The 13090-nt window shown below is 33.0% G+C and overlaps 1 protein-coding gene across 1 annotated transcript; it reads left to right on the plus strand.

The window, feature by feature from the left end:
• Positions 1–576: 576 nt before the first annotated feature.
• Positions 577–12229, plus strand: LOC140438360 (uncharacterized). The gene is made up of 3 exons (XM_072528033.1): positions 577–797; positions 9842–10008; positions 11723–12229. The coding sequence occupies exons 1-3, from the start codon at positions 720–722 to the stop codon at positions 12174–12176; spliced, it is 699 nt and encodes a 232-aa protein (XP_072384134.1). The 5' UTR covers positions 577–719; the 3' UTR covers positions 12177–12229.
• Positions 12230–13090: the final 861 nt, after the last annotated feature.

A 13090-nucleotide genomic window follows, 5' to 3' on the forward strand; every position in this document is an offset into this window, starting at 1 on the left:
AAAGTAACAATATAGAATTAATAGCAGATAAGTATACATTAGGTAGTACTGATTCGGATAACCTTTGTTTACATAAAATTTGTTCATTTTAATAAAAAAGATTACCAAAAATAATAAATAATAATTACAACGATTTGTTTGTATATCCTTTGCGATAAAACGTTAAGTTTGACAATTTTGACATAACTTATTAACATGTTCTTTTTCATAGTGTAACATTAGGCAAATATTTGCTAAAAGAAAATCGCTTAGGCAACTGGGCAATATTTTCGATTTCTCAGTTGTGACGCAACGAATTTTTAAGTATAAGTAACCTCTTCATGGCTTAGGTATTGTAGATTGTTTCTTTTTATTGATTAATTAGTGTCAAAATAACTGTAAAGGCGGTAGAGCTCAAAATTGTAGCGCCTTTTTTGTATTCCCTTCTCTACATGTACCGTTTGACAAAATTATTTATGAGGAAAGTTCTATTTTGTAATTTGTGTCATCACTACTTTTTTGTACTGAAGATTAGTTTTATATAAATATATACATTAACGAAATAATGCCTGTTTAAAATGTTTTCTAAGGTGCATGTCACAATTGAGTCTAAAATGTCAAAACAGTCCTTGTCATTTAAAATCTTATTTCAAATCGGCTTGTGCTTTTAATGTTTGTTTATTCTAAAATTAATAAATGTGTCGATTGTAGCCATCTAACTACATTCAAAAATTACAAAGATGATTTCGGGAACAGTACCTTTGGCTTTATGTACAGTGGTTTTCAGAAGGGTGTTTGATACAGCAACAGGACGTATAGTGAGTATTTTATAGTTAAACATCATTTCAGTGACAGATACTTTTTAGTTTCTGTATTTAAATAAATTTCCTAGGTCATTATTCACTCATCTTTTCAAAAACATTTGTAATAAGGTTTGTACAATAAAAATAAAAATTTAAATGTGACATAGCTGGAAGTTATACCAATAATTCTATTAACTCTTACTTTTATTTGGATAATTATTATGTTTCAATTCGTCAGGGTCTACTCTGCAAATTCGATATCGGATGGTAACATGTTATGTACTCTCTATTATTCTGTACGGTGCCAAAGCTTGGACTGTTAGTGTTGACTTAATAAGAAAGCTGGAAGCTTTTGAGATGTGACTTTTTAGGAGAAGTTTTAAAATACCATAGACCGAATATTACGAACGAAATGGTGTTGCAGAGAATGGGAAGAGACGGAGAACTTTTGACCACTATTAAAAGAAGAAAGACATCATATTTGGGACACATACTTAAATGATAAGTACGAGTTGTTGCAGCTGATTGTAAAGGATAAAATCGAATAAAAAAGGGGTCCTGGTAGACAATTAATATCCTGGCTGAAAAACATTCGCAACTGGAATAGGTTATACACACAGACGCCTTTAAGAAAATGGAACACCTATCAGAATCGCCCCGAGTGGAAATTATTCTGCCGTTGATTTGACTATTACATCAGCTACAATAAAAAATCGTATAAACTGGTCAGTATATCCCGACAATTTGGGATCTGATTATTTTCCTTTTAAAATAAAACTTAAAATTAATCCTTCTTCATTCCCAATTAATCCATCAACAAAATGGAACGATTGCCACGCTGACTGGAAGCTATTTAAGACAGATTTAGAGAAACAATTATCCACATTTTTATTATTTAATAATCTTTCAGACTACCTCTCTAGCTGCTTTTAAATCCATGCAAATAAAAAACTTTTTACTCCTTCAACGCCAAGGCGTTATTGGGGGGATGAGGAGTATACATATAAAATTAAAAAAAATGTTCAGAAGCCTTGAAAGCGTATTGAATGCAAAGTAAGTAACCATAATAATTACATAGACCATACAGATATAGCAGCCCAAATCAGACGATTATTTAAAATAAAGAAAAAAAGTAGTTAAATAATTATTTTTAATAATATGAACAAAAGCCTCTTAACATCTTTCTCAAAAATATGGACAACCGTCAGATCAATTTCCTGTAACGGCCAGATTAACAAAAAACTTAAATTTTCTGAAGATCTCATTAAACAGATACTAGACCAACTTGCACCTTCATCTGCCTCTGGTAATGTTGATGGTGGGAATAAAGAAATTTTTCAATTTAATACTAAATAGTATAGATTCCATGTGAAAACCTTTTACTTTTTCAGAACTAGACTTTGCACTAAAAAAAAGCAGAAATACACTCCCCGGTTTAGACGGTTTTGCTTATAAAAGATATTGGACAAATTGCCGTCAAATGCCAAAGACGTTCTCTTACAAATCTTGAATAGAGTGATATATAGTTGAATGCTCGAATAAATGAACTTTAATCAAATAAAAGGCAGATATCGAGCACAGTTATTTATTAAATCTTGTCCAAGTACTTTCGCTCTCAGAGTATCTTTAGGGGCATTTCGTTAAAATTATAGACTATCCAGCACTTTTATGAATGTCATTCTCTCTCCAGCTGTCACCCTTTATGTAGCTTCTTTAACCCTTAATATCCTGAATTATTATATTTTTGAAAAATGATATATTTTATGGTAATTTATTGTTCGCATGAGTCCTCTAGTCGAGTTACTAAGCTTATTTTCAAAAAAAGTTAACAAAAAAAGTTATTAGCTGTGACATATATGTCACTCTAGGACATACAGAGAGCAAAATAAGAAAAAATGGGAAAGCTTTATTAAATTCTATATTTAAACAAAAAATATGTTTTACATATGTATAGAGAATTATCTTATATGAAACTGCAGATTACAATCAATGCACAACCCCAAATCACACTTTCTACAAATGGTTCTAACAACAGACGTGCAATTTTCAAATGCGCACCGTCGTATTTTCTTGTTTGGAGTATATATTAAGATGTGATCTTGTCTGTCAAATCTGACGATGTCACTGGTTCGACTACCGAGACTGCTTGAAATTGAGGGTTTTGGTCGACCTGCACCTTTAGCTTCTGTACCAAACTGCATAAGATATGAGGTGGCTATATCTCTGCGAAAATCGATTTGTTTTATAGAATTGCCGGTCTTTTTATGAATATGCCAAGCGTTTTCCAATGATGCGTCTAGTAACCATATAAATAATGGCCACCACCGTTTTTTGGATCTAATACCAATCCTGTACCTTCCTATATTTTGATCAATCAAGTCCGTCCCTTCGATCGATGAGTTTTATTATTTTCCTCTAGATATTTTCTCTTAGATATTTTCCTCTGAGACACTTGAATAATTTTCTTCTCTTTCTGAGAAAACCTTTTTACATGTGTCATGGGTTGAATGCCATAAGAGGTAGACGTAGCAGTAACAATATTATTGTCTGACCAACGTACAAAAATTATACCGTAGTTACGTTCAATAACGCCACTACAATCACCTCGATCTGTCTGTTTTTGAAAATCAGATTTAGAGGGTAAAGGTACACCCTTAGGTAAACGATTTTCACGAATGGCACCAGTGCACCAAATACCATTTTCTCGCATATTGGACAGTAGGTTAACACTGGTAAACAAGTTGTCTACAAAGAGTTTATAGGGTAGGTTCCTTTTATTGGTGGGTAACTCACGCAACATGTTTAGCAGTGGAGCAGTAGCTTTTCCATATAATTTTTCATCTACTTCGCTGGATTTTGGGTTACTTCCCTGATATTAATTATATCAAAATTAATTAGATAACCGTCTTTTGTGTTTAACGACCACACTTTAAATCCAAATCTGATTGGCTTTCCCCCTATGAAGTGTTTACAAGAATGCTTTCCATAGTATCTAACCATAGATTCGTCATAGCATAATTCTTCTTCTGGCACGAAGTTCTTTATAAACTTATTTTGTAAATAATCCATAAGAGGACGGACTTTCCATGCTTTATCCTTTGGGTTTATGCTATTATTATCTGCCTAATGTACAAATTGCATAATTTGCTCGAATCGAATACGCCTCATTGCATTTTTAACAAAACGATGCTCCATGTCTGGTTTTGAATCCCAGTAATATATCTTTCCTGGTTTTGGATCGTATCCACTAAAAATTAAAATGCCAATAAAGCATTTCAGTTCTTCAAGTGAGATATGTGGGTCGGCAACATTTTTGAAAAGAGCATATTTTTTAGTTTCTGACTCTTAGTATTGGAATAACTATTGGAATAATATACTTTAAATAATTTTATCATATGCCATTTAAGTACTTAAATTTAACTAAAACTCAGAACTTTCATCATATTCACCCCATTTAGACCCATTTCTTTATTAGCATGTGTGACAAAATTCTTTGAAAGGCTAATAAGATTTAGATTAGAACATTTTATTGAAAGTAGTTCAGTTTTTCCCTACTCACAGTATGGATTTCGTAGGAGTCGAGATACCATTGATGCTTTCATATATTTAGTTACGGATATTCAACTCTGTTGCTCAAAAAATAAATTTTTTTGTTTGTTTGCTGTTTGTTTCTTGATTTAAAGGGTGCATATGACGTGGTTGATTTGGATGTATTATATTCAAAAATAGTGGCATGTGGTATTGATAAAAGATTATCTGTAAGTATAATAAATTTGTATGTGAACAGAAAAATATACTTACGGGACCATAGAAATGTATTACATGGTCCAAGAATATTAGATAACGGTCTTTTACAAGGCTCAATTCTAAGTCCTTTATTATTTAATGTTTCTGTTGTTTCTATCTGCATGGTTTCATGGACAAAAAATGCAAAATAATTCAATATGCAGACGATATATGTTTATATATCAGCCATAAATCCTATGGAGATTGTATATTGAATCTAAAACTTAGCTTTAGTAACATAGATAAGTGGGTAAAATAAATGGATTTTAGTATATATTAGATAAAAAGATTCACAGGCAAATGCCAGATAGGTGATTATATTTGCAGAAGTGTATAAGTATCTAGTCATGATCTTAGATAAAAAACTCTTGTGGTCCAGCCATATAAAGTATGTTAAACATAAGTGCGAGTGTTGAGTTAACCTTCTGCGTTTCGTTTCCAAAAAAAGATGAGGTGCAGATTAACATATCTCTTTAATGTTTTATAGATCCTACGTACGATCCATTCTGGATTATGGTTGTATTTTTTAAGGTTTGACATGCAAAACAAATCTATTAACTCTTGACATAATAGAATTTAAATCAATAAAAATTTGTCTAGGAGCTATGATGTCTTCACCAAACCAAGCAGTTCTAGCAGAAGCCCAAGAACCACTTTACACACACGTAGGCAAATGTTAGCCAACAAACGTCTAATAATTTACAGATCGTTTAATATAACTACGGTTCACAGAATAGGTTTACTTTTGACAGAAAATTTAACAAATGGCACCCAATGGCACTACAGCCAAAATCGGGTCTTGGCCTTCTTCAACAGGGTTCTCCAATCATTTCGATTTACCGCTGTTCTTTTCCATGAACGCGTTCCCAGGTAGTTTCTGGTATCCTCATCGACTTCGTCTTCCCATCTCTTTTTAGGTCTTCTAACAGGTCTTTTTCCCCTGCATTCTTGCATTAAGTAATTTTCTGGGGATTCTATTCTCATGCATGCGGACCACGTGCCCTGCCCACCGTAATCTTTGCACCTGTTTGGTGTATTGTGCTAGAGTTGGTTCGCTATATTGCTCGTATATTTCTCTATTATACCTAATTCGCCAGTTGTTGTTTTCACTTATTTGGCCCAGTATCCTACGTAATATTTTTCTTTTAAACACATCTAATGCATTGGCAGATTTCTGTGTCACCACCCATGTTTCACAACCATAACTTACTATGGGCCTGATTATTGTTTTATAGACCCGGAGTTTTGTTTTCCGGTGTACGTCTCGCGATTTGAATATGTGGCCCATCGCGAAATAGGATTTATTTGCCAGCATAAGCCTTCTATTTATTTCCAGCTCTTCTCCATTGCTTGCGACCAGATCCATTCCTAGGTATGTGACTCTATTTACATGTTCTATATCGTCAATAAAGTGTTGTTGCGCCGGTCTATTTGATCTGGTTTTTATAAGTAGTTTTGTTTTATTTGTATTTATTGCTAGCCCTACTGCTTCTGTTTTAACTCAACGTAGGTTTCTTCCGCTGCATTCACTGTTTTGCTCATTAGGTTTATATCATCTGCGTATGCTGCTAATTGGGTAGATTTGTTTGTAAGTATGTTATTTCCGCTCACCGTCAACCGTCTAATTACATATCCAAGGACAAGATTAAAGAGCGTTGGGGCCAGTCCGTCGCCTTGTTTCAGTCCTTGCGTTATCGTAAACGCATCAGTGATCTGTCCCTGAATACATACCTGTGCTTCTGTTTCTGTCATTGTCATTTACACGTCGTATTAATTTTGATGGTATGCCAAATTCTTCCAATATATTAGGCAGAATTGTTCTATCTATTGAATTTCCAGTAAGAATTAACAAATTCTTACTGAAGAATAAAAAATTCTCTTCTTGCCGAATCTTTTGTTGATACGAATTCATTTCAATCTTATAGATAACAGCTAAAAAATTTCCTTTTTACGAACAAGACCTTGAAGTTCTGATAATACTAAGCAAATTAGTAGAAGATTTAACAATAATTTATATAGATGGATCAAAAACTGTTGAAAGTGCTGGTTTCGCATTTTTTGTTTCAAACAGTAATTATGTTGAGAAATATCGAATTCCTGAATGTTGTTCTATTTTTACAGCCGAGGCTGCTGCTATACAGAAAGCACTAACTTGGTGTCTCAGTAATTATTGTGAGAACATCATAATAGTATCATATTCTTAGGCAGTATTACAAGCTATTAATAGCCATCCATTACATAGTTTTCAAAACTCTATCATATTTATACTATATCAAAAAAATATTACATGAAATAAAATTCACAAAAAAACACTTACTTACTCTAAGTTAAAGGACACAATGGAGTAATTGGAAACAAATTAGTGGACAGTATGGCAATAAATACATCTGAGATATCCGAAATTACAAATGTTTACTACTTTAAAGATCTTTTTTCTATTATCAGTAGTATTATCAGAGAAAGATGGATGTCAAAATATAAAAAGTTTCAGAAGACTTCAAGAAACCATTACTTTTCTATTCATCCATGCTTACCAAAAAATATTCACCATTTTCATTTTAACTCTAATAAAGTACATTCCTCGTGAATAACCCGGCTAAAACTTAACCATGTCATCTTTCCAGAACATTTGCATAGTATTGGAATCTCTGAAACTCCCTTCTGTCCTTGTAATAATAAATGTATCGGAGATTTGAACCACTTATTTTTCGATTGTCTTAATCATAAGGAACAGACTCAAAGCCTGTATTTAGGTTTAATCGATCTCAATAGTAGCCTACCAGTTAAGATCAGCAATCTGTTATCTTATTCTGACAAATCTATATATAATATTCTAATCAAGTTTATAAACGATTCTAAGATAAATTTAAACATCCTTATAACAATTTTTTTGTGACAAAAAGATTCTTTATCTAATGCCCACACACACATACAAGAAAAGCAGAAGATAGAGACGAATTTGTAATGTTTATAGCCAACCTTCATTAGTGGAATTTGAAGAAGAAGAATAAGAAAGCATGATGGTCATTTCTATCTTAGACTTTTTTAAAAGCTATTCTACATCCGAAGAAACTAAGGATGCTCCCTAGGTATAATTTCGTTATTTCCATAGTTCGTTTTTAGTGGTCAAAGTGATATATTCCTCCATTTTAATTTTTTCTGAATCTTTATTTTGTCCTCTTTCACAAATACTTTAACGATTTTTCTTTTGGTACCATACTCTATGCAGCGTGTAGACGTTCATGCTGGTTGTCGACTGCTCTCTCTCGTTCTTCTGATGATTGTACTAACACTAGCTATACCTTTTATATTTACTACTACTACTATCGGTTCACAGCGTTCTCCGACGCCTTCCGACTCCTAACCGCAATTCTTCTCTATTAAACCATAGGCCTGGAGAGATTTCTCTTTCCTCTAGTTCTTTTTCAATTTCCTCTCTCCAGCTTCTTCTCGGCCTTCCTCTCTTTCTTCTTCCTTTTGGTGTCCACGTCAAAATCTGTTTCGGAATCCTGTCATCTGGCATTCTCTGTACATGGTATATGTACATGGTATATGTACATGGTATATCTCTGTACATGGTATATCTCTGAACTATAAATGTTGCTTTCGACTAGATCTTTTTCGATCGTCACTTTTGCCCATTGAGATGATATTTAATGGCGGCACCACACCGCTACGTGTTATTTGTTATGCAGCTTCGCTGTATTGGCCCAAATAATTGTTATTTGGCAACGAATAACGAATAAACTTTAATCAAATAAAGGCAGATATTAAGCACAGTTTTTTTATTTAATATTGACCAAAAACACTCGCTTTCACAGCATCTTCAGGGGCATTTCGTCAAAATTGTAGACTATCTCTCACTCTTATGAATATCATAATCATTAAATAATACATTTACTTAACACTAGACAAAGGACAAATAGTTTAAAAATTTTTAAATTTGAATAAGCTATATAGTGGGTGCTGCTGTCACCTACTCTGTCTCTGGTATGGATATGAATCATTGTACTAAATCCACTTTTGAAGCAAGCTTACTCTCTTGGCTGTGCAACATCTAATGCATTTGTTAATCTGTTTATATTTGTGAATATCCTGTAGATAATTGGTAGAAGACTTATAAGGTCTATAGTTTGTGATATCCTCTTTGCTACTTTTCTTATAAATAAGAATTATGCTCGCTCTATTTCAGTAGTCTGGTATGTATCTTAATCATCAATGATGCTTTCCATTAATTGAGGGCTGTCTATTTGGTCATGTAATCTTTTATCAATTGTCTTTTGGTAGTGATTTGAGTTTTCTTTTAGATTGTTAATATTTATACCGCTTACTGTTGGCTTTGTGATTAATTTTATTCTTTCTAATTCTAGATCTAGAACAATTTTTGCTCTGATTAGTCTATGATCGTTGCCTGTTTGTTTATTCATTACACTGACATCTTTTATTGTAGCAATCTTGTTTGGTTAGAATAAAGTCAATTTCGTTCTTAGTGTTTCCGTTTGGTGCTATCAAGTCCATTTTCTGTTTGATTTTTTCTTAAATAATGTATTTGCAATAGGTATATTATGGTAGGTTGCAAATTGAGCCAGTCTTTCTACCTTTTATTTATCTCACCGTTTCCATACTTTTCTATGATTTGTTCCTTGTCGTTTCTCTTTCCCACTTTGGCATTAAAGTCACCAATTAAATACTTGAACTGACTTATATTATTATTTAATGCTTCAGTTATGTTACTGTAGAGTTCTTCCATTTCTTTCTCAGTGTGGGTAATCGTTGAAGTGTATATTTGTATAATTTGTATATTGTATCTCTTTGATGGTTGTAACTATTGTATATTTATAATAATTGTTAATACTAGTTTATTACTTACTTATTATTATATACTATTACTTACTTACTTATTAAATTATTTGTAGTTTCAGGAGTGAGCATTTCGTTTATATCGCGTTTACTTTTTTACTTTTGCAGGAAGTAGTTTCACCTACCATTATTGTTTGTGAATTTATCGAGGTTGTTTAAATGCTAGACAATAGAGTGTTATTCGTGTGGGTCAGGTGAGAATTTTATTGGGTTGGCTGAAAATTGTGGGTTTAATAACTTTTGAAAATTATTTTGTAGTGGGGAAACCTGTGAAGATGAAGCAACTTAATGCACCTTGTGCATATTGTGGTAGTAATGATTAAAGTAGTTAATTAAAAAAATGAGTTTTTATGACATATTGATCGAATTCAACATATATTTTATAACTTTTAATGCATATTTTATATTTTTAGCCTCCCTTACCAGTCAGTAGCGCTGTCAGTCTTCCTACAATGTGTATGTACTCAGGAGCAGTGTCAACAATTTTATTGTGTTTATATAAGCACCTTAAAAGAGGTACCTTGGTTAATGTAGGTTGTAGCAGACAAAAATGTTGCTCCTCTACCAAAAATATTTGTCAGTAAGTACAAGTATATATTAATGTTGTTGTACGATCTCTTTTAAACAAGAGTGTAGGCATAATAAATTAATTTTCTGAATATACGCCACCAATAGTTCCATGAAACAGATATTAAAAATATTGTTTAGTTTTAAGTGAAGCAAGCTGAACCAAGTAAACCTCTATCAATATATACATCATCATAATCTGTGCTCCCACCGCAGACAAAGAGGAAAAAGAAGTAATTGAGTTTTATCAAAAAATCAACAGAATCATATAGAAAATTTCACGACGGGAAGTTCCCGTCATTATGGGTGATTAAAATGCTAATCTTGGAGCTGGAGATAAGACACATTATATTGGAGCCCATGGACTTGGAGTCAGAAACGAGAGAGTAGACCTAATTGTCACCAATACTATCTTCCAATTACCACCTCGAAAGCTGTACACGTGGAAATTTCCTCAAGATAATTTTCGGGAGAATTATTAGAAAACAAGATTATATTTTGGTCAATAAAAGATTTCGAAACAGCTTTACATCTATCATGACTTATCTTAGAACAGATTTGGAGACGGACTACGTTCCACTAGTGGGAGCATTTTGATGCTTATTTTTTGTTAAAATGAATTTATTTATACATATATACAATCAGTATTATCTTACAATATAACATCGAAGCACAACGGAGTGGGAACTAGTCTCCAAGCTATTTGTTTAAACGACATACTTTCAACCAAGTTTTGACCACATTTCTGTGGTTCATCTTTATAATAAGAACATTCGAATATTTATTTCAACCTATTTTTCTTTTTGTGAAATCTTTGGAAGAGAATATTAAAGACCATATATGGCGAAGTTAACGAATAGGGTCTGTAGAGAAGGCAATATAATTTGTAACTCTATAGGGTTTTTGATGGTGCAGAGATCATGAAAACTATCAAAATAAACCACCCAAGCTGGCCGGGCCACATTATCTAAATGGATAAAAGTGATCTTGCTAAAATACGACCGGTTGAAAAAAGAAGAAGGGGCGGTCTAAGCACAAATATCTGGATGATGTGCAGATGATCTACGGGAGATTGGTTTAACGGGATGAAGACGACAGAGGCTCGACTGGGAAGAATAAAATAATTATTAGAAACAGGCCAGGGTTTACGAAGCGCTGTAGCGCCAACTGATGATAATGGTACTTCTTGTAGTATGTTTTTGCCGGGGTCGACAAAGCTATTGATTCCAGCAAATCCTATCCATAATGAGATGGGTGAAGGAATGATTTTTAAACTATAGTAGTTTTTTTAAACTATAGTATACAGCCAACCACTGAAATATTTGCCATTGAATTTCTGGATTTTTTAAAATTTTTGGAATTTTTTACTTTCTTACTTAATTACTCTCATCAAATCAGCAGTTGATGCTACAGCTATGTAATAATGAACTTTAATTACAGTTAATATGGTTTCTGTTAATTAATATTTTAAGTTAAACATTTTTACGTTATTTTTGTTCAACGAGGAAAAGATAAAACCAGAAAATCAGGTAATTTAAAAGCTTGTACACTCCACTTAGTTCAAAGAAAAATATAACATTAGCAAATAATCTTATTAAAAAAAAATACGTTAAAAAGAAAGAACTATTGACTTTTTAAAGTTTAAACTGAACTAGTTAGTTAAAATTATAGACCAGATGATACCTAGTCTTATAAAATTTTTAATTATTTATATGAACTATTTTTAGACGCAGCAAAAGTAATAAATCATGGTTTTTGAAAAACTTGTGGGGGAAACGTAAGAACTGTACAGATGCAATACGTAGCGTGGCTAAACAATTTTCCACCTCAGTTACCAATTTGAAACCCTGTCTACTGTTACCCAAAGAAAATTTTCAAGTGATATTTCCAAACGAGTCGTCTACGAGAGGAACTACAACACGGGAATCCCAAGAATCTTGTGAAATCATTTGTGAAAGCAGAGAATATGAAACCAGATATTCCAGCAAGAAAATAGATGCTTTAAACGACGCAAAGAGGACACTACTTGGGGGCTGTGGGGATAACAAAAACGTACACAAAAGAAAGAAAATACGAAGATTTAGTGTCGTAAAGAGGCTTGTTAGAGAAGCAGATGAATCTGCGAAAATTTTAGGCGACAAAAAAACACGTAGTGGTAAAGTCTATAATTGTGTCAAATAATATTTAACCATTTGTTATCCTCTAATTTTAACGTCAATAAATTTTCAATGAAATTGATCAACAGTGTTTTCGTTTTTTAGTATACCAAGGCTTTGTAATAACCAAATACAGGAATATTATTACAATATAAAATAAGAATTTTACTTATGAATATTATGTGCGAGCTATTACATAATAGAGGAGATGAAACTTTCCCTGTTGACGGCCATTGACCCCCTTGTGCTAACACTGAATCTCCCAATAACATTGCGTATATCACATAGCTCCTCAGCATGCAGTCTATCCATATGCAGCTTTTTTTGTATATCTTTAAAAAAATAGTTCTTATGATTGCTTTGTAGAAGGTGTAACTGAATACTCTCTTTATATCGAAAAATGCACCCAACATCAGCTCTTGGTTTTCCAGAACGTACTCTACTCTCTGTACGAGATGGTGTAGTGCCGTGTCTGTAGAGACTCCTAGTCGATACGCATACTATCCCTGATGTATCGGACTTTTAATATACCATCTCTAATATGCCTATCGAACAGTTGTCTAGAGTCTTCAGTATGAATATCAGACTTACTGGCCTCAGATAGTTAGAATTTTCCTTTCCAGTCTTGCCAGGCTTGTTTATGAAAGCACCCTTATTAGCTTCAAAGCTTTTGATATGTACCCCAGTCCTAAGCTAGTCTGCAGTAACATACATAATTGTTTGTACAAAAGGTCGTTTCTCTTCTGTAAAAGTATTGGATAAATCCGTCCAGACACGGTGATTTATACGGCTCAAAGGAGTGTATTGCTCATTTGATGTTGTGCTGGTTTACCACTTCTTTTGACACACGCCAGTTTTAGCTAGAACTATAAGCTATGGTATTTTTTTCAGTTTGCTGCCATATATCTAGTGGTATCCGTTTTGTTTTAGACTAAGAAA

The sequence above is a fragment of the Diabrotica undecimpunctata genome, chromosome 4, assembly GCF_040954645.1.
Source record: "Diabrotica undecimpunctata isolate CICGRU chromosome 4, icDiaUnde3, whole genome shotgun sequence".
Classification (NCBI taxonomy): Eukaryota; Metazoa; Arthropoda; class Insecta; order Coleoptera; family Chrysomelidae; genus Diabrotica; species Diabrotica undecimpunctata.

Bases quoted from the DNA above. Each gene is read 5' to 3' on its own strand.
- LOC140438360 (XM_072528033.1), top strand. From the start codon at position 720: ATGATTTCGGGAACAGTACCTTTGGCTTTATGTACAGTGGTTTTCAGA. The intron at 798-9,841 runs GTGAGTATTTTA...TTATATTTTTAG, and splicing joins ATACAGCAACAGGACGTATA to CCTCCCTTACCAGTCAGTAG. The intron at 10,009-11,722 runs GTAAGTACAAGT...AACTATTTTTAG, and splicing joins TCTACCAAAAATATTTGTCA to ACGCAGCAAAAGTAATAAAT.